At 43.7% G+C, this 21783-nt stretch overlaps 1 protein-coding gene across 1 annotated transcript in view; it reads right to left on the bottom strand.

The window, feature by feature from the left end:
• The window catches only part of LOC116820413 (uncharacterized), a 46372-nt gene extending 30232 nt beyond the window's left edge, over positions 1-16140 (bottom strand). The window contains exons 1-4 of the mRNA XM_075073327.1: positions 16110-16140; positions 13922-14105; positions 10869-10960; positions 9697-9929 (exon numbers count right to left, since the gene is read on the bottom strand). Of these exons, the coding sequence (XP_074929428.1) occupies positions 9697-9929; positions 10869-10960; positions 13922-14105; positions 16110-16140 (540 nt within the window). The remainder of the gene's footprint in view (positions 1-9696; positions 9930-10868; positions 10961-13921; positions 14106-16109) is intronic.
• Between the last annotated feature and the right edge of the window lie 5643 nt (positions 16141-21783).

A 21783-nucleotide genomic window follows, 5' to 3' on the forward strand; every position in this document is an offset into this window, starting at 1 on the left:
ACAAAGGCATAAAGATAGTGAGGGAGTCTATCACAACACATCCAAGCGCCCAAGTCTACAATTCCTGATTTACATCTGAACAATGCCATTCTAATAGGTGTGACCCTTGCGCGCACTCTCTCTCTCTCTCTAATATAGTCATGCCATCATGCACCCACTGTCTGTGTTTTCGTAAATGGACAGGTTAGGAGACTGCTGCTGGGACACCACATCTTTTGTTAGCAAACTTGGCTTATGTCCCTGGCATAGTGGCTTATGAGATTAGTAGACTCTCTCAAGTCTAGCTCTTGGTGAGTTGTGGACCTCTCGCAGAAATGTCCACCATTAGTGGAAGTAATTGGCACCCTTATTGGCACTGTAGCAAACAGGACAAGAAACGGAACCAATTCATGAAGAATGAATCACCCTGTAGAGATGATACATCCAGAACAGCACTGAGGGCCATGGGTGGGGAAGTTCAGAGAACTCGTATTGCCACAGCCTGTTGTGTGAATAAACATAAGCCTTCATACTCCAGGGCTGTCAGTGCAGCACTTTTCACCAACTTTAAGGACTAGTTCATGGCATTCCCACAGGCCCAGAGTAAGGGGAAGTGCACAGTTGTGCTGTCCCAGAAGTAGACCAAGTGTCACAGCTCAGTCCCTAATGCCTCCTTTGCATGAGCTCAGCTGCAAGGACCGATGCACAGTAAAGTGTTAGCAGAGTGAAAGCTTCACCCACTCCTGTTTGTGCCTGCTCACTCCCTGCCCATCTATATGGGAGATTGCATAATAGCTGTCAGGAGCGCCTCTCCCTTGCTCATTTTGGTGCATGACAAAGATAACCTCCATAGGTGAGTTAGGGGGCATCTCACACCCCACTAATCTTCTGCATAGTTTGTCCCAGGGGTCATGAATTAACCCTCTATGCACGTTAAAATATAGTCAGGGAAGTTCCTTCTTTCCTGTGCCAGTGATTATTTTGTATAAGTCTATCATGAACATTCTTATTTGACTTCTCTCTACACTAAGCAGACCTAATCTTTCAATCTGTCTCCATATGGAAGTATCTCTGGACCACTTCTATTTCTACCCTATATCTTTTTGAGATGTGTTGACCAGAGCGGAACACAATATGCAAGGTGAGGGCATACAACTGATTTACATAATAGCGCTATAATACCTTTAACATTATTTTCTATCCTTTTTTTCAGACACCCAACCATTTTATTTTGATCACCATCATACACCGAGCAGATGTTTGCACTGAGCTCTCCACAAGACCCCTGGCTTTTTTCCTGAGTGCATTCAGTTGTTTGTAGAAAGCAGCAATGTGCAAGAGTAGTTAAAATTATTTGTTCTAATGTGCATCACCTTGTACATGTGAACAGTCGATTTCATCTGCCAACATGCTGCTCAGCTACCTAGCTCTGGTAGGTCCCCCTGGACTTCGGCACAGTCTTCTCTACTCTTAACTAACCTAAATAATTTTGAGTCATCTGCAAAATGTTGCTACCTCACTGTTTACTCTTGTTTCCAGATTATTAATGCACCATCATCTCACTGTTCAACTTTATACTATATTGAACACTGACTGTTTGTTCCTAGCTCTTTGATTCTTTCTCCTAGCCAGATTCTGATGCAGGACAGGACTGTGCCTCTCACCCATGATTCTCAGTTCCTTTTATAGCATCTCTAATGGTTTTTTTGAATGAGGTAGTGACCACGCTGTCATGGAGCCTAAAGGAAGTTCAAAGGCACAGTGTAATGGCCCTTGCCTCTAGTAGCTCCCTAGAGGCTACTACAGATCTTGGGAGATTTCTGGGTTTAGGAATGAACCCTCTCTACTTCCAAGGGTGAGAAAATCCCTCTGCCTCCCACCAGAAGAACTGGGAGGAATCCCAGAGGGTACAATAAGCTGAACAGAAGACCCCTCACATACACAACTTTTGTTGCTCTGGGTTACAGCAGAGACACCTATACATACAGAATATAAAAGAATCAAATCCTCAGGATTGGATGCCACACACCTAAAAGTGATGAAGAAATTTAAGAATGAAGCAGCTAAATTGCTCTCCAAAATATGCAATCTCATTAAAATAAATGATCGTTATAGAGCAGTGGTCTCCAAAGTGGAGGTTCATTTGAGGTGCACGGCAAGAGGAGCACCACTGGAGCAGCGCCGCTCTCCCCCACACCCTCGGCAGTCGGGGGTTTTTTTTGTGCTTTGATAGTTTGTCCAGGAGCAGAGGATGTGTGCTCAAAATTTTTTTACTGATGGGGTGCGCGATCAAAAAAGTTTGGAGACCACTGTTATAGAGGACGCTGATACTGATTATGATGATTGGTGACCAGGTGGGTGGTCTTATAAATTACCTATGTGGTGACTGCTGCCTTCTCTGCCCAGAAAGCTGCTCTGGGACACTCAGAATTCAGTCTGGGGCCATTTGATCTGCAGCTGCATGTGTTTCAACAATGCAACATTTCACCCATCTACCTAGAGCAGATTTAAATTCTTTTAAACCTCGGCATTTAAACTAAAAGGAGACTAATGACGTTTCCCTGGACTGATTGTTTCTATCCCAGTAAATCTTAACAGCACTTTTCATCTCCAGCTTTTTCTCTGTCATGTTAAGACTTTGGGCAAAATGAGGAAGAGCGATATCCTGTGATGTATGAAAGGAAGAGTTAACCTTAGTAACAGCTGACTTTGAAGTATGAAGTATTGGCTTATCCTCCTGGAATATGTAGCAAGGTTCATGTCTTCTAGCAGAGGTTTCAGAAACTCTTCTAAAAAGGTGATTCGGACCATCAAGCATGGTATTTATGGTGAGAAAATATGGGAAATTAGATAATTCCAATGCAGATGAATGAGTTATGAAAGCTCAATGCACCATGGTCTGGTCAGAGTCAGGAAGATAAGCCTGATTGTTAGTATGGATAGACACACTGCTATAAGGCACTTAGACAGCATTGGGATGTCTACCAGAGACATGCATGAGCCTATATTTATGACACTTTTTACTGTTGCAATATAAGATATCAGATGTAATTGCAGGAGATCTTAAGACCAAATCTAGGCTATTTTGTAATAAATCCAGGAGATCTGGGTTATCTGGTTTCCTGGAGGTGATCTTGTTATCTTAACACTAATAAGAGACTTTGACTATACTCCTACATAGGCCGAAGTAGTGGAAGGTCTGTGGGAGGCTAGGAAGGTCACTGTTATTTTGGGAAAGTATCTCATCTTGTTTAGGCTTGTTACTCAGTAGCCAAGCAGTCAGGTTCAGATAATCTGGGGAGAGAAAGAGGAGCAATCCTTTGAATAAGAGCTTGCTGGGAGGATAAATTGAAGGTTCCTTGAAAATTCCACTAGGTCTGAGAACCATAGCCAGTTTGGGTTGACTAGAATAACCATTGTTTCCTCCTTTTTGATTTTTCAAATTAGCCTTCTTGCTACAGGAGGAAGACATGCAGAAGAGGATTTGGCCTTCTCTGGGCCAGAGCATCTGTCCTCAATGATTTCTGGTTTGCTTCCCTGGTGAAGAAAAAGCTTTTTGGAATTTTTTACTGAAATAGGTCTACCTGGGGATTTCCTAGTGCCCTGGATATCAACTGGATTTATTCATGATTCAGACATCAGTCTGAGATCGTTACCTGCTGACAATTTATCTGCTTTTGTGATCCCTTCTATGTGGAATGACCTGCTGGAACAGCTTAGGTCATTTAGGTCACTGGCTTAGGGACAGATATAGTTATTCTTTCTTGTGGCTTTAGTCCAGAGGAATCCATGAAATTCCTTCTTGCTCAGTCTTCCCTATGGCGTAATTTCTGTGCATGAGATCAGAGGACACAAGAGCTGGCAATAAAGATACATGGATGACACTCACTTTTGTGTCACTGCGGCTCTGTTTTTCAGTGATCATCTCCTGCCTGGGGAGACTGTGGCCCTGTCGGTCTCTGATGAAGCGTTGGAAAGGAGAGAGGATGCAGAGACCTCAATAAGCCATCCGGTCTCTCACCCGCTTCCACTGGCAGAGTGAATCCTATGGGCAGGGAGCGGTTGTGGCTAAGATCCCCTGAAAGGTGCCACTTAGCCATTGGCTGGTTCTATTTGGGCAGGATTTAAACAGAGACAAGGAGCTTAGTGTAAGCTCTGTTTGGTGAGCAATGCACACAAAATATTGGTACTGTAAGGGAGTGGATAGGACTGGGGAGGGGGCTGGAATTCTTCTCACTGCCATCCCCAGAAGATATGGGATTGCAATGGGTAGAGAAGGGTTGTGGCCCAACCCAGGACCCCTTGGGCAGTCTGACCTGTCTTTACTATTTGAAGGAAGAGAGGTGCAGCCCAAGTATCTCGGACTGGGTGAGAGGCTGAGACCCAGAAGGAAATCATCTGTCTGCAAAACATTCGACTGAAACCCATTTGGGAACAATTTCTGTGCAATCCCCGTCCCTCTGCTACAGAAGCATCAAGACAAATTGTCTTAATCCAGAGTTAGCTTGGCTGCCTGCAATTATTGTTTTTTTCTTACAGTAAATAACGATTTCTTTTTAAAAAAAATCATAGAACCGTGTAGTGTCTTGAAAGTATGCTGGAAGACAACATGTTAAAGAGCATAGAACTATTGCTACTTACGGCAAAAAAAAAAAAAAAATTAGAGACAAGACACCCTGAATGAGCAAATGAATGAATCTTCCACCAAATCTTATTTAAAATCCGGTGTAGTCTTGATTGGAACCATGGCTCACTGCAAGTACCTCCAGACTCGCTCAGCAGATGACTGTACAGTTGCTTTGATATGGATCGTATAGTCAGTATATTCTAATAAAGACAAACTCCAAACTCATTACCTTTGATACACCTTGTTCTTGACCTAAATGTAATAGTAATTTTTCCTTAGGGGACATGATATACATGAAAAAGTTCAACTTCCTTTTAAAACACCATTAGAATATTTTACTGTATGTGGACATACACTCTGGTTACTCTTAAATGCTATTCTATTGAGTACAGTTTATATTCACTGGCAAAGCTAAATCTCAGGGGAAGCTAGAGAGGGAATGCAATTTCTAGTAATAACAGCTCACAACAGTGAATACTATCCACTTATCCTCACAATTTCCAGCTATTTTGGACTCCTTTCTGAATTAACCTTTCATATCAAAAGGAGCAATTCTGCACACTAGAGACTCCGACACAATTTCATGCATAATTTATTCACTCAGTTCAACATTAAACGCAGAGTCCTTGACTTTGTCAAGGTGGATTCTGTTGGCAGACTTCACAAGCAGCAAAACAGGAGAAATGAGATCTGCAACTCAACCTATTCACCTATTCTCCCTAGTAAAGAGGCGGTGGAGTGGGGTGGGCGGGGGGGAGAAAAAACCCTACGTGGTTGCACAATGCCCTGCAATCAGCGCAATCTTCTGCAAGCACGTTATTTTTTTTACGTTGTATTTTAGATTTTGAAATGGACATAACAAAAACAACAGACTTGAATCATTTCCCCTGCACGTTGCATTCACCTTGGGCCCGATCCTGCATTCTTTTTTCAACAAAAACTCCCCCACAAGCCAATGGGAGTTTTATATGCAGGATTGGGCTCATTATGTACAAACCTTGCATATGTGTGAAGGCATGTTATTCAGCTAGAATACCACACATCCGAGTATTTTTTGAAATGATTCTGGAGCGTCAATGTGAGCATCAGAAGTCTGAACACAAAAAAGGGAAGCTTCCAAGTTTATTTCAAAAGAGTTTAAAATTATTGAAGTCGTGCATATATGTATGCAATGTACCTCTTTTTTCCCCCACTCAGAAAGAAATGTATTTTTGGTTGCTCATCTGTACCAAATTCAGGACCTAAGAGACTGGTTTTTCATGCAAGCAAGTGGATTGAGAACACCTCATACTAGGCTACCACTGCCCTTTGCTGCCTATTTTCACTTGCATCTCAAGCAGGTTTGAACCAAGTATTCAAATGTGAAAAGGCTATTGCATTACTATTATAATACAGTATGCCTCTTCCATGGACAGATTTGTACTTGCCAGCTACCTGCAGCAGGTAGGTCCCTACATAGCCAGAGAATCCCTTCAGAAGTGGTAGCTACATTTCTAGGAAAGATTTTACTGCACTGCACATAAAGAGCTGCAGGTGAGAAGAAGTTGCCCAAATGCATTAACAAACACGCAGCTTTTCACTATAAGCAGCATGTCTATCTCAGGTCCTGCTCCAGCAAAGCACTTAAACATGTGCTTACTCTAAGCTTATGAGTACACCCATTAACTTCAGTGGGAGTACTATGCTAATCTAAATACTGTACAACCTGGTAGAGTTCTGAGGCATGGATGGAATATATAGTGCTCAGAAAATATGCCAGGCAGTCCTATTAAAGATGACTTCGGCATGCATGATGTATCTTCCCAGTGTCGATGGCATACAGTATTCACAGAGTTGATTTCTACCTGCATTGCTGAACAAAACAAAGCCATGCAATAGGATGTGCAGAGCAGGTAATCTTTGACAAAGGGACTAAGTAACTTGCTACATTTATATGTCTAAGTAACTAGAGGGAGAGGCTTTGGGAAGCCTGCGTGGGGGGATATATGTATCCTCTGTGCTCTGCTGCTATGCTGCATGGAAGCTCCATCACGGCAGTAGAGAGGGCTCTGGGGGTGGGGTGAATTAGGAAAGCTGTGGAAGCATGTCCAGTAGGTATGACCTATATGGATCAAATTTGCTGAATAGCTGTGGGCACAGTTCCTGTGGAGACTATTGCAGATTATGGGCCACAGTAACATTCAAGGAGAATTTTTTTTGCCACTCTATGACTTGGGGGTCAGGATGATTCTGTCTCCCATGACCCCTGTGGAGCATCTGTGAAGAAAACTAATTTATTGGGGCTCTGCCGTGGAAGAGAGCATTTGGGCTGAGCTTTCATCTCTTCGTAAGTTTAAGACCATAAGGGACCATTACATCATCTAGTCTGACCTCCCACATATCAAGACATTAAATTTCACCCAGAGAATCCTGTGCTGAGCCCAATGACTTGCTAAACTAAAGCATTTTAGCTCTCAGGAGACTCATCTATTGTACGCCACCGGCAGAGGACAGGAGAGAGACTTAGGCACCATCAGAGCCCAATGTCACCAGAAGGGAACTGATTAGGTGACATATGTCCTGATGATTCTACCAGTCAACTCATGCTACATTCTCCACAGGGAAACAGAAAACTCCCAGTGTTGTCAGCCCATCTGACCCACAGAAAATTCCTGGTGGTCAGTTAGATCCTGAGCACATGAGCACGACACACCGATCAGGCACCTAAGACAGTGGATTCTCCATACTATCTCAGAGCACCAGTTCACCACAACAATTTCTATCTCTAAGGTTAAAAGGAAGAAGCTAACACTCATCCCATTGGGCATCTGTGTAAGGTACACAGATATCTGACCACTTTAATAGAAGAACAACATAACTAAAAACATCTTTTGGCTCTAAGAAATCAACTCGAGCTGCACACAGGCATTTTCAGCTCTTGTTTCTACAGGTTTACCTAAAGATGTCACTGGGATTTTAACAGCTGCCCAATGGAGGTTAGAAGCACAACTCATCAATTTCAAAGGGCACTGGGCACCTAAACCCACCCCGTTCTTTATAAAATGTAATATCTTTTCCATGAAAATTGTGTTACTGTCATTACCGCTGAACCTTAAACAGTTTTTTCCCCCATGTACATAAGAATGGACATTCTGGGTCAGACCAATGGTCCATCCAGCCCAGTATCCTGTCTGCTGACAGTGGCCAATGCCAGGTGCTTCAGAGGAAATTAACAGAACAGGGCAACTATAATATGATCCATCTCCTGTCATCCAGTTAGAGGCTTAGGGATACCAGAGCATGGTGCTGCATCCCTGACCTTTTTGGCTAATAGCCATTGATGGAGCTATCCCCCATGATCTTATCTAATGAACCTAGTATTGTTTTGGCTTTCACAACACCTCCAGGCAATGAGTTCCACAGGTTGTAGTTAATCTAACAAAATTCCCATCTCCTAAGAGAGTGATCCTACTCCTGTTGAAGTCAATGACAAATCGTCCATTGACTTCATTGGTGTAGGGTCAAGTGCTGATACAGTAATTCTTCAGTCGTTTCATAACAAGGAATCCACAGCCATGAGGCAATAAGCACCTCCAACCAAATAGCGAAGACCTTTGGCACCCACTAGCTTAAAAGGGAGTTCAGGGCATTAAGCCTCCCGCAGGATTGTGCTTGGAATGTTCTTTTGGTGGTTGCTGATAAGAAGCAACAGGAAGATATAAAACCAATTGCAGCATTATGATTCAAGGATTTAATTTTCATGTCTTCGCTCCCATTCTGGTCCCTTCTTTAATCTCTTCACAGCAGGTACCCCGCCTGCCTCTACATATTTTAATTCAGTCACAGTAAGTCAGTTGCATAGAATGAGCACTAGAGAGCAACAGCAATTCAATTATTTTCAGACTCACTGCAGGGAGCAAGGATTTTAAACACCACTCGTTGCAGGTGATCTGTATCATTTCATGTTCAGGATGCATGTCAAAGCTCTTTGTTTCTTTCCTATCAAATGCATAGGTCACAAAAGCCAGAGGTCAAAAAGCTCCTGGCCACTCAATTTTAGAAATGAATACAATCCCTGCTAATGCAAATAATGTTACAGCTGAGCCCACACTTTAAACTGACGTCATTTTCAGTCTCAGATTGATTGGCATAAGTACTAGAAATGTTCCTTACTTAATGATGCCTACCATGGGTTATCAGTAGAAACAGAACCCTTAACCTTCAGAATCAAATGTTTGGGTAGCTAACATTTCAGATAAAAGGAGTGCCTCCATTAGCAGGTACCAGTGGTAGGCTTTACTCTCCCATGGGACCAGCCAATGGACAAGACAAACCAAATCTAGCTACCATGCTAGATAATGCTTTGGAAGTGGAAAACTTTTGTCCTGATTCCCTGATTGTGTCATCAGTAGGAAGATATCTAGAGAGTATCACCAAAGCGAAGACCTCTACCACTTCAGCTACAGAACTTGGTCCCTCTTTTATAAATTGTACCAGATGGCTCATCTCTGTGGGGTCAGTCACAGAGGGTCACGTGTATACTTTGCCCATATGTTGCTTTGGGAATCATAGGCTCTGATCCAAACCCATTAAAGTTAGTGGAAAAGCTTCAGTTGACTTCTATGGAGGTGATCCAAAGTCCACTGAATTTAGAGATGAATTTTTCTCCTGATTAAAAAGTTTCAGCACTTCTAGATAGGGAAAAGAAACAATACCATATGATTTAGCAATCCAGTCACACACCAGGAATAACAAATAGTCCCCAACTAAATAGTTGAAATGAACAGTTCTTGAACAATCCACTCACTGAACATTTTTTTGCATATTTGCAAATGACAAAGAAATCAGGATAAATCAGCAACTTGTAGACAGGACTAAATGTATTTGCAACCAATAACAGAACCAGCTCTAAAACGAATGTCCCCTTCCTTAAGATTGTAACCACTTTGGGCAGGAAATGTCTTTTTGTTCTGTGTTTGTCAAGCATCTCATGTTAAATGGGATCCTGATCCATGACTGGAGCTCCTAGATGCTACAATAATACAAATAATGAATTATTATTATTAATTAATAATAAATAAATAATAAATAATAATAATAAGTGAGTTTACCTCCAAAGTGTCTGCTATTGGCCCCACTTTCACACTTATCTGTTTAACATGAGATGAGTAATCAGATGCTTCTTGGCTTTTCACTCCAAGATATGGCTCTACTGCACATGAAGTTATTTTTCCATCATCTGGCAATGCCTCCTTCATAGCAAGGATACTATAACCTTTAAGCCTGCCAATTAATAAAATCCTCTTGGCTCCAACCATATGAACAAACATCCTGAGAACTTGGCCTGTTGAAAGAATAGAATAAAATAACCATATTAAAGACAATACACTATACATTGTTCACAGTGAAAATTAAATCTAACTTCTAAGTGATCATCCTTTTTTTTTTTTTTTAATCACATCGTAAAACACTTTAGAATAGGGGTTTAGCAACAGAATCTGACAGCATCTCATCTAAAACGCTGCTAACGACAACAGAATGAAGGTACTGGCTTTAAGTGTAGAATCTTTATCATCAATGCTGGTACTGTTTAAGTGCTTGTTAAATAGTGCTTGAAATATTGCATATTTTAACATTCCCCCCAGAAGAAAATGGTTTTAAGATGTCTCCTGTATTCTTTCTGGGACCAGGTTAAAAAAAAATCACATTACCTTGCTTTTGCTCTTAGAGTCATTATCCCTAGACAGCACCATCATTTAAGAAATTTATCATCAGCGCTGTCCTTTGAACAATGTATTAGTGTAATACATTACAAGAGTGCTTCACTGCAACGATGTATCATGGAAAAGATGGCAACATCTGGGAAGAATGAGTCCAGGAATAGATTTAGTGCAATAGCTTTGCACATGAACACAACCCCAAGTGTCATTAGTTTGGAGAGGACCAATACTTGCCCCACTGTGAGCACACAAACAACCTCTGCCAACCTGCCATTTAAAAAAAAATTGCCCTTCACCGCATTAATCTGATCTCTTTATTGTTTGTGAAAGAGGCAGAGCAGGTTTGAAAATTAGATTTTCAAGAAAAATGAAGAAGAATCCAATCATAGAAAAACCCCTCATTTAAATCCTTTTTGTCTCAAACACTTTCACATTGTCTGTCTACATCCATCAAACCCTCTCTCCGGACGCATGGGATATAGTGGGACGAGCATCATGGTCTTACTGGTATCTGGCATTCAAAATTTGTAGCATTTAATTATGATTTGGACTGTTGGACTTGCCTTTTAGATAGCCAGAGGCACATTCTTTATGAGGCTTAACTTTTGTTTCAACGCCTGCAACGTTCAATTGCCAGCCTTCAAGTGAGGCTGTTCTAAAAAGGAAACAAACAATCAGCTGAGTGTTAGTGTCTTGTACAAAATCTGCAAATCTCGCCCCTTCCAACTCCCCGCTCCCTGCATACACAATGACATGAGACAAGGCATGCCCACAAATAATGGAATGATATGCAAGAACATTGGGGCCCAGAAGAACAACTGGTACCCTGAATGACAAGGGTCCCCAGAGGGCTCTGTAGCAGGCAAGCAGCATCACAAGAAGAAAAAAGAATCGATTGCTCTGCTGCGGTAAATTCTAGAGCCTCCTATGCTCCACAAGTCACAGAATTCAGTGTCAATCTAGCTCTAGGATAGCAAAAACTCCCCAGGAATCAGGTAGGATGTGGTCATGGTTTATATAAAACAGAACAGCTGTAAAGGAAAGGAGATCCTTCGTTGAGAGCTGTTCTTGGTATGTTATCTCTGTGACCTTCATGGAGCACTGCTCTTCTGTGCTGGAAACTCCAAACAGAGCTACTGCCTTCAGAAGACAATTCCTTGGAGATGGAGCTCAAGTAACCTCCTCCCTGTAACCTGGGAAGAACTCAATGGACATCAGGAGATTCCCTGAAGATAATCTTGGGCGTCGCCAGGCATTATTCCACAGAGCCTAACTAGCATCAGGGCTGGCGCTTCCATTTAGGCGACCTAGGCGGTCGTCTAGGGCACCAGGATTTGGGAGGGAGGCATTTTGTGGCCCTCGGCTGCAATTCGGCGGCGGGGAGGGGGTCCTTCTGCACTCCGGGTCTTCGGCAGCAATTCTGTGGCGGGTCCTTCACTCGCTCCGGGACCCACCGCTGAAGTGCCCCGAAGACTGGGAGTGCAGAAGGACCCCCCCCGCCGCAGAATTGCCACTGACCGGGAGCGCGGAAGGACCTCTGCCTAGGGCGCCAAAAACCCTGGCACCGCTCCTGACTAGCATACAGTGTATGCCAATTAAACAGTGCTAAATAAGGGTATGTCTCCACAGCAACTAAATACCCTGGCCTGTGTCAGATGATGTGGGCTTGTGGGGCTCAGGCCTCAGGGCTGTAAAACTGCTATGTAAAGTTTCAGGCTTGGGCTGGTGCCTGAGCGCTGGGACCCCAGGAGTAGGGAGGCTCTGCTCTGGAAAGAAGACAGCATGGGATATCAAAGAAGACAAGAGCCACCAGGCAGGCAAGATTCCCCCATCTGAAGAGAATAGCCTCCACCGCCGTCAATCCCAGGAGGCTTGTGATGCTTCCACAGGCCAGAATTTTACGCCACGGAAGCTATTTTTACTCTCCTCCCCCGCCAACCTTCAGTAAAATGAGAAAGAATTCATAACCCATATCAGACACACTCAGATAATCCAAGCCTTGACGAGCTGAACATTTCCTATAACCTCTTTTCTGCCCCTCACAAATGCTTTAACAACTTTAATAAGATAATGTATAGCTATTATCATACAGCTAGTGCAAGTCAAATAACTATCAGCTATTATTTCAGCAACAGAACTAATGCTCAGCGTTCCCATAATCCACAGACTGGAACAGTTTACACATTGTCAATTTCAGAAAGAACTGGCTTTTTCCACAGATCAGAATTTATGCTGATAGATGGGAACTATTTAGCAGACCCTACACGCCCAGGTAATATGCTGCAGCTCAAAGAGGAATAATGAGGGTATCAACTGGACTTCTGAATTAATGATACCTAAAATTAGTTTAATTAATTAGTTTTGTTACTAAAATAATTTAGTTAGCAGCATAATTAATATTTGTAAAGCACTTTTGAAATAAAAGCTCTACTGCATACAAAGGGTATTATTGTTGGGCTGAATCCTCAGGCTCCTAATATGTTTTATATAGCAAGTTAGGGGACTAGACTCGATGACCTCTCGAGGTCCCTTCCAGTCCTAGAGTCTATGAATCTATGAAAGTTCATCTGTGCTTACTCCTAACTAGAAAAAGCAAATAGAGAACAGTGTTTAAAAAAACCAATGGCTGCATTTGAGCAGGATCTCCAATGTTGCGGTCTGTTAAAAACACAGCTTGTTCTTATTATTAGTGGTTAAATCCTGACATTCTTTCTGAGGCCTTGATCCTGCAATGAGCTCCCCCCATGTGGGGGAAATCCCTGTGCCTGGACAGAGCCCCAGTGAAGTCCATGTGAAGGTCAAGGCAGAATTGGGCCTTAGCTATTAACCAATTGTTTTGCCAAGTTCTTACTCAGACAAATTCCCTGGTTTTCCAGGAACAGAGAAGAATCAAGCCCCTTCTTTCTTGGCTCACCTAAAACCAGTCCAAAAAACCATTGCACTGTGGGTTTTTAATGAGTTCTAAAAAGGAAGAAAACTGTTAAATGGTATGCACATGGTGAATCTACCAATGGGGGCGATGGATTCTCCATCTCTTGAAGTCTTCAGATCAAGACTGGATGCCTTTCTGAAAGATATGCTTTAGTCAAATACAAGTCCTGGGGCTCAATATGGGTAACTGGATCACATTCTATGGCTTGTGTTCTACACAAGGTCTCTTTTATTCAGGTTGTTATACCATGTTCATCACCACAGTATCAGAGTGTCTATCATTAGTGCATTAAGGAACATGACTAACATCTGTCTTATGTTTGTTGTCTCATCTTCTCCCCAGGGGGAGAAGTGTGTGCAGTATAGTTTTGATTTGGATTTTTTTATTATTATATTTTAAATATACAATATATAACAAACATGTAGCAATGTGTGTATGTTTGCATGCACCACCCTCCACCCCACATAGGTACATTGCTTTGTGTTTGTGTTAGAGAAGGCAAGGTTAAAGAAAGGTGCCTTGAACTTTACAGCGAAAGGAGGTGAGGTTGTTGTTCCTGCAGGAGTTTATTCCACAGTATTGGGGCAGCCTTGAGATTAAGGGTCCCTTAGGCCCTTAAAAATCTACGGCTTTAGGGATCAGACCATGAGAAAAATGCACAAGGTAACAAAGAAATCTCAGTACTTTGCAGTTGCCATTGCGTCCAGGTAAGGGTCCAGTCCAACAGCAACCTCCAGAGCTTTCTGTAAATAATGCTTTAGCTGTTCAGGAACACGTGAGTCACTGTGGGCTATTTCTCTGGCTTTCCTGAGGTTCTCAGCAATGAGCCCCATTGGTGTTTCTGAAAGAGAACACAGAAAAGGAAGAACTTTTCAAACTGAATGTGGCAGTACCCGATACAGTGATTTTGTGACTGCTGAGGGTTTAATGGTTGTCCAGTGGAAAATGTGGGGGGAAGAGGGGGGAGATGGAGGGCAAAATTAAAACTTTTCTGTTTTTGAAACCTGGAAAACAAATTTTGTTTTTTTGACAAAAAGAAAACAAAATAAAACAATTCTATAAAAAATCCAAACTAAGTAAAAAAAAATCAAGACATTTTTATTGAAAATATTCATCAAAAACACATTGAAAAATTCTATTTGCTCTTGTAGACATCAAGACCTTCTGCTCCAAAACATGCAGGCTCCTCTCACCTGACCTGAAGGAAAATCTCCATTAACTGTAGAAACAGCCACTAAAGGGCATTTGATGTGTATATAAACCACTGCTGAGTGTGTTACAGAATTCTTTCTGTGCCTGATCCTTTCTGTTATAGCCCCATCAAGGAAGCCTCAGCTTTTAGTTTATGATTCTAGCTCCAGCAGTCCTGGAGTGTCTGCCAAGATGGAGTTGTCTCTCTCTCATACTTATATACTCACACACACACCCCCCTACCTCTCTGATATTCTGTTTGGTATAGGGCAGTGGTATGCACGCACACAGTATTATATGTCCCATCAGTCAAACAAAGTTTGTCTTAAAGCACCTGGGTGTTTAAAATGAACATGCTGGTCCATGGTTCAAACTGTTCATTAGCAATGGTCAGGAATTTTTGACAAAGCAGGTTTTTTTTGGAGAGAAGAGATTGACTCTACAGCTTGGTGCTCAGGGCAGTCTCAGGGGATGTGGGAGAACCAGGGTCAAGTCCCTGCTACAAATTAGGAAGAATGGGGACTTTGACCTGGGTTTCCTCCCCCCCACACTTCCATACCACATGACAGCCTTAAGCGCTGGGATGTTGGCTTCTCTGGGGTCACTCTCTCTCTCCACTGGATTCTGTGAACATTTTTGAAAGGTCTTTGATTTGTCTCACCGACGAATGGGAAAAACTTCTGAAATCTCAAACATTTTCACAGGTTGGGAAAACTGTTTCTTGCCCAGATCTGCTGTCACTGAACTATATCATATTCAACTACAGGCACAGAAATCAGCACCTTGAGTTAAAGCAACTGCGCTATTAAGCACTGCCGTATTAGGACTTCTATCTGTAGCAGTAAGTCATCAGCAGGGACTGAACGTGGAGGCTCTGATTTTCAAAGCACTTGAGCTAAAGAGCCACTTCTGGTAGGTTAGTGACAGGCGCAGACTCTCAAACCTCTCTACATGATCAAGGAGTGTAGCTGCACTGCATCTGGGAGTGAACCTCTCAGGCCAGGTTCCACTGAGTTGTGTGGTCTCATGCGAACACACTAAAAATAGCTGTGTAGATCTTGCTGCTCAGAATGGAGCTGGCAGAGGGGGGCCTTGAGAGTCCAAGCCGCAATGTCAAAGCAATGTCTACACAGCTATTAATAGTGCACTAGCATGAGCCCTGTTAAGACAACCCTGTGGGCCTGGGCTGTGAGGTTTGGCCGCAGATGCAGTGTAGAGGTATCAAGGAGAAAAAGAACCACTCCCAGATCTTTTTCATGAACGAGCTTGGGGTGGCGACTCTGTGGGTGCTCTGGGGCTGGATTACCCACTGAAAAAAAATTGAGCACCCACCAGTCACAGCTGTTCGGCAGCTCAAGGAGGAGCTTGTGGGAGGGTGGAGATCAGCAAGCAGGGACCTCAGGGAGCGATCAAAGAGCTGGGGTGAGGGCAGAGCCTTAGGAGAAGGGGCAGAGTGCAGGGGTGGCCTTGGGACGGAGCAGAGCGGGGATAGAGCACCCCAAGGGGCCTATGGAACCAGCCACTTTCAGATGAGATGCTTGCAGTGACATTTCTTTAGGTCGAGAGAAGCAGTGACACACATCACACCAGCCAGTCCTGCACAGAGCATTTCCACTAGCAGCTCACTCAAGGTGCTTAGTTGCAAAGTCTTAGCACGTGACAATCGTGCTGCCTTTTTTACACAGGTTCTCACTGACAGCTTCTAGCACCATACAGTGAAAATCAAATGATAGGGGGGCAGAGCGTGGCAACTCTCCATAACAGCAGCAGTACGATCTAGTGTAACAATAGATTCACGTTAGTAGAATTCTTCCAATCTCCATTTGTCAAAACGCATGCTATGCTATGAAAGGATCTGATGACAGCAATTTCAGGGCAGGACAAATCAAGCCGTTTTTAACACAAGGAGAGTGGAGCTGTTTTCTGAAAGGCAACGTTTTATTCTCTCTGTGATAGAAAAGCTGCTAAAGAACATCACAGCAGCAAAGAGGACCAAAGGGCCACGGCCTTGGCTCCCAAAGGCCTCCCACCCACATGTAATACTCCTGAGTGGGACATGGCTTCCTCAACAGGGAGGTCTGTAATGGAACTGCAACTATATGGCTCCACCTGCTGACTTACAAACCGTGCCTGAGCCAAGGGTGAGGACAAGGTCCAACACCCAGCGAGCTGGTCACAGAATGACCTGGCAGCAGAATTCCATCTCCCTCGATAACTGAAGAACCTTCATTTGAACAGCTCATAGGCAAGTCCCCGCACACCAACCTCAATCCCCAGCAGGAGTAGGTCGGGGCATGGGAGCGCCATTTTTCCAGGGCCCCCTCAATTGGCCAGGGCCCCTGGGCACAGGCTTTGTTGTCCCAGTTGCTAATTCACCACTGCCAAGGGCGATCTATTCCAGTCCCCTGTTTCTGCAGCTGTCATAGTAGCAGATGTTGATAATCTGACCCCACATTAGATCTCATCCTGATCTCTAATACATAGAAATTGGCTTAAGTCCTGAAGCATGAGGTTTAATATACCTTGCAAAAATGTTTATCGTTAATTATGATAACTCTGCATATCCACAGAAATGTCTAATCCCTTTTTGAATCTTCCTAAATTCTCAGCCCCAACAACTTCCGGTGGGCATGAGTTCCCTAGTCCAGATACATGTTTGGTGACAGTCTATTTCCTCATATTAGTTTTGAATTTGCCACCTTTTAATTTAATGGAATTAAATTATGTTTTTGTATTGAGAGCAAAGGAGAAAAGAAGCTCTGATTTATCTTTTGCCGAGCATTTCTTATTCACTCTGAACATGCAAAGGTTGACAATGCAGGAAAAGAAAAGGGTTTGCCTCCAGTCTATGATTTTTAAAATAAGGCCTGGTCTACACTACGCGTTTAAATCGATTTAAACAGCGTTAAATCGATTTAACGCTGTACCCGTCCACACTACAACGCTCTTTATATCGATATAAAGAGCACTTTATATCGATTTCTGTACTCCTCCCAGACGAGAGGAGTAGCGCTAAAATCGATATAAACATATCGGATTAGGGTTGTGGGTTAGTGTGGACTGGAAATTCAATGTTCATTGGCCTCCCGGCGGTATTCCCATAGCACACGCACTGAACCGCTCTGGCAGCACTTGAACTCGGATGCAGTGCGGCAGGTGCAACAGGAAAAGCCCAGCGAACTTTTGATTACATTTCCTGTTTGCCCAGCGTTGAGATCTGATCAGCCGGTGGCATAAGAGTCCCAAATCAAAAGAGCTCCAGCATGGACCCTACAGGAGATACTGGATCTGAATCTCGCTTTCATGGAGAGACAATCTGTTCTCTAGAGCTCTGTTACAAGAGACGAATGCTCAAGGCGTTGGAAAAAACTCCAGCTAATCAGTGCTGCATGAAAAGTGTACGGAAAGCAAAGCAATCAAATTGGATGCTCAGGAGGAGGGAGGGAGGGGTGTAACTGCAGGACTCCAGCTATCCCACACAGTCCACAGCAGTCTCTGAAAAGTATTTGCATCTTGGCTGCAGCTCCAATGTCTGTAGGTTCAACACCAGTGTTCTGGCGTGGTTCAGAGACTAGCTCTTCAGTTTCTTCCCCCCCCCCACCACGTGAAGAGAAAGGAAAAAATCATTTCTGATTCTTTAATGTCACCCTTGTGTAGCTAAGGCTCTGAGTATCGCGATTGCTGCAGCAGTGAAGACAGGATCCGCTCTATCCCCTCCTCCCGTGATAGACTGCAATATGACTGATAATCTCATCCGCCATCAGCCAGATGTCCTGCTGCCTTGGTGAGGCTGGCTGGGGGTGCTGGTAAAATGGGAAATGAACTCCCAGTTATTCCCAGTAGATGGTACAGAATGGCTGTAACTGTGATTTTCCTCATAGCAACTGGGGCTTGAGCTTCAATCAGCACCCTCGTCTCTTCCGTGCTAAAGAAAAGATTCGTACTGCCTACTATCATAGCAGTGGGTGCTGGGCTCCTCTCCCCGCCACCGCTTTTATGTCCTTCGCCCGGATCTAGTCCTAGCCCCGCGAGGCTGCTCTCCCCTCATTTTTTCTCACACAGCTCTGTTTGTCTATGTCCGTGGCAATTCTTTATAACTTCAAGACACAAAGTGGAGGGGGACACTGCCACGCGTAGCCCAAGGAAGGTTGGGAGGACGGAGGCAACGGGTGGGGTTTGTTGCAGGGGCACCCCTGTGAATACTGACATGAAGCAGACTGTGCTCTGACACTGGTCTCTTGTACACTTGTCCCCTTTTACTAGGCAGGACGACTATTTTAGAAACCATAAGGGGGATGATCGCGGAGTCTGTCAAGTATAGATAGGTAGTAAGTGGTATTTTTCTTTAACTGTATAAGGGTTTACAAAGGGAAACACCTTGACCAGAGGACCAATCAGAAACCGGATTTTCAAAGTAAGGGTGGGAACTCTGGAGGTTTTTGGCTTTGTTCTGGTCTTTTTGTTTTCCTCGGCTGTGTGTAAACAAGCTTTCTTCTAACTCCATTTTCTTTCAAAAAATTTTACTAAACATCTGTGTAGTACAAAAGGAAGCTAAAGTAATTGGCTGTGTGTGCTTTGATTTGTATTTACATGGGTCGTTGATTTGCTGGACTGTTTAATTGGGCTATCTTTTAAATCAGACTGTTTATTCCTATTTTCTTATAAGCCTAGTTCCTGTATTGAGTTTCTTATGCAGTATTATTGTTCTCGTTTTCTTCTTTATATAAAGTTTTTTAAAACTTGTGGGAGTTTCTTTTCCTTCGTGAGGCGAGGGGAAGGAATTTCTTGCCAGGCTAGGGGGGAGGGGAAAAGCCCAAGCTCTGTGGTCTTACTTTCCTATGGTCCAGGGCGGGAAAAGGCTACGGGACAAAGGGGGGAATCTCTTGTGTGGAGCTGACTAGGTGAAGCATAGCCTCGGGAAGCTAGATTGCTTCTCTGGTTGTATTCAAAGGGAATAGGACAGCATCGCACCGGCAAACCCCGGAAAGGGGGGGAAGCTGGGGGATGAATAAGGAGACCCAGGGGCTCTTGGCGTCTTGGAGGGGTCCCCCAAGGAAAGGTTTGGGGAACCGAGGAGGCGAAACCCTGGGACAACTTCGGTGGTGGCAGCGAGACAAGATCCAAACTGGGTAAGAGCTTGGGGGGGTTCACAGTAAACACTAACAGATTTTGACGCTAAGTCCAGATTTGAGACCAGACGTTTACCACAGAGTCATCCCAATTTTGCTTTTGCGCCCCCGGCCGATCCTCAGCCAGGGGCACTCATGATAGCAGGTGACAGTGCAGAGGGGGAGAATAACCGTCATCTCATTACCAGTTTCTCAGCAGTAGAGGTAAGAACGACTGGTAACATCTCTGCTATCGTGCAAAAGCAAATGAATTCTGCTGTGTAGCACTGGAGTATCGCCTCTGTCCGCGGCATCCAATACACATACAGTGCCAGAAAAAAAAGCTGAACGGGCTCCAGGTTGCCGTGCTATGGCGCGTCTGCCATGGCAATCCAGGGAAAAATGGCACGAAAGGATGTCAGCTGTTGTTTTCCAGAGGAAGGAATGACTGATGACATTTACCCAGAACCACCGACGACAATGATTCAACACCAGAATTCCAAGGGGCGGGGGAGACTGCAGAAACTAGGGATAGCACGGAATAGCTACTCCACCTTCAGAAATCGATGCTAGCCTCGGACCATGGACACACAACGCCGAATTACTGTGCCTAGTGTGGCCGCATGAAATCAAATTTATAAATCAGTTTTATGAAACTGATTTTAGCTAATTCAATATTATCGCGTAGTGTAGACATGGCCTCAGTGAGTTACATTAGTTTGAGTAACAGACACAGATTCAGTTAATTCGCCAGAACATTTGCCTGCCAATCAAGAGATTTTGTAACTCAACCCCACCTTTATTATAACACCAACCTCAGGTGCCAGGAATTGTGACGGTGAGAGCTACGTGCCAACATCAAGTCCATAAACATTACACAATCCCCCCAGGAAGTGCTGCACTTATTAATGATACATTGACCCAACAGCAGAGGTCAGAATTGCTTTAGCTTATGTAAGACCTAGACAAGTCCGATCAGGACACAATTCATGGCTAGCCCCCTATCAAAGGCTACATGCTACTCTGAACTTTTTAAATTATATTTCTGCTCTGCATAATCTAGGTAAGTGATAAGAAAACATTTAAGCAGCCACTCCTCTCCTTTGTTGCCTTGGGGAAGGACCTGCCATTTTTCGATTGCTTGGTTGTATAACACCAAGCTCAATGAGACTCCCAACTGGTTGAGGCTTCTAGGCACTATCACGATACAAATAATAACAATTCTCTCATTTTCAGTGTGCGCTACACATATTTGACTGCATTTTCTTTTTTCTTCCCTAAGTTTCTCTTGAAGACAGCAGATCTTCCCACAATCTCCTTTCGACACCTGTCTTCCTTCTCCACCCCATTCCCCTCATTCTACCTTTCTGCACCCTTCCCAGCCAATCTAGCAACATAACTTCAATGTGTGTGTGTGCGGGGGGGAACTGACTCACCAGAAGTTGGATAACATTCCCAGTAACTCCAACGCCGAAAGGGAGACACAAATACAGGGCAGGCAGGAGCTACCTGGAGCTGCAGGCAGCTGCTCCACTGAGTGGCAGCACCTTACAGAAAAAACAATCCAGCAGTTCTTAAAACAGAACCACAACTGTTCAGCACCAACCAGCATGCCCCAGTTGCAGGTTGAGAACTCCTCATTTTTTTCCACAGAAAGGAATCAGAGGGAGGTTATAACTTCTGGACAGAGCCAAGCTAATTTGAGACAGACAGATAATTTTGGATTCAGATAAGCATTTAGGAAACTCAAAAGTCAAAAAAAAAAAAAAAAAACAAAACACATGAGGGACTCTCTGTATATTCAGGACCAGACTTCAAAGAGAAACTGCTGAGCTTCAGTTCATCTGCAAATTTGACACCATCAGCTCAGGGTTGAACAAAGACTGTGAATGGCTTGCCAACTACAGAACCAGTTTCTCCTCCCTTGGTTTTCACACCTCAACTGCTAGAACAGGGCCTCATCCTCCCTGATTGAACTAACCTCGTTATCTCTAGCTTGCTTGCTAGCATATATATACCTGCCCCTGGAAATTTCCACTACATTCATCTGACGAAGTGGGTATTCACCCACGAAAGCTCATGATCCAAAACGTCTGTTAGTCTATAAGGTGCCACAGGATTCTCTACTGCTTCTGTATACTTTGTGTCATATACCAGCAAAGAAAGCAGCTCTAGGTATAAGATGGTGTAATTCCATTGACTCCAATGGAACTGTGCCAGTTTGCACCAGCGGAGAATTTGGATACA

This window comes from Chelonoidis abingdonii, chromosome 17 (genome assembly GCF_003597395.2).
Source record: "Chelonoidis abingdonii isolate Lonesome George chromosome 17, CheloAbing_2.0, whole genome shotgun sequence".
NCBI lineage: Eukaryota > Metazoa > Chordata > Testudines > Testudinidae > Chelonoidis > Chelonoidis abingdonii.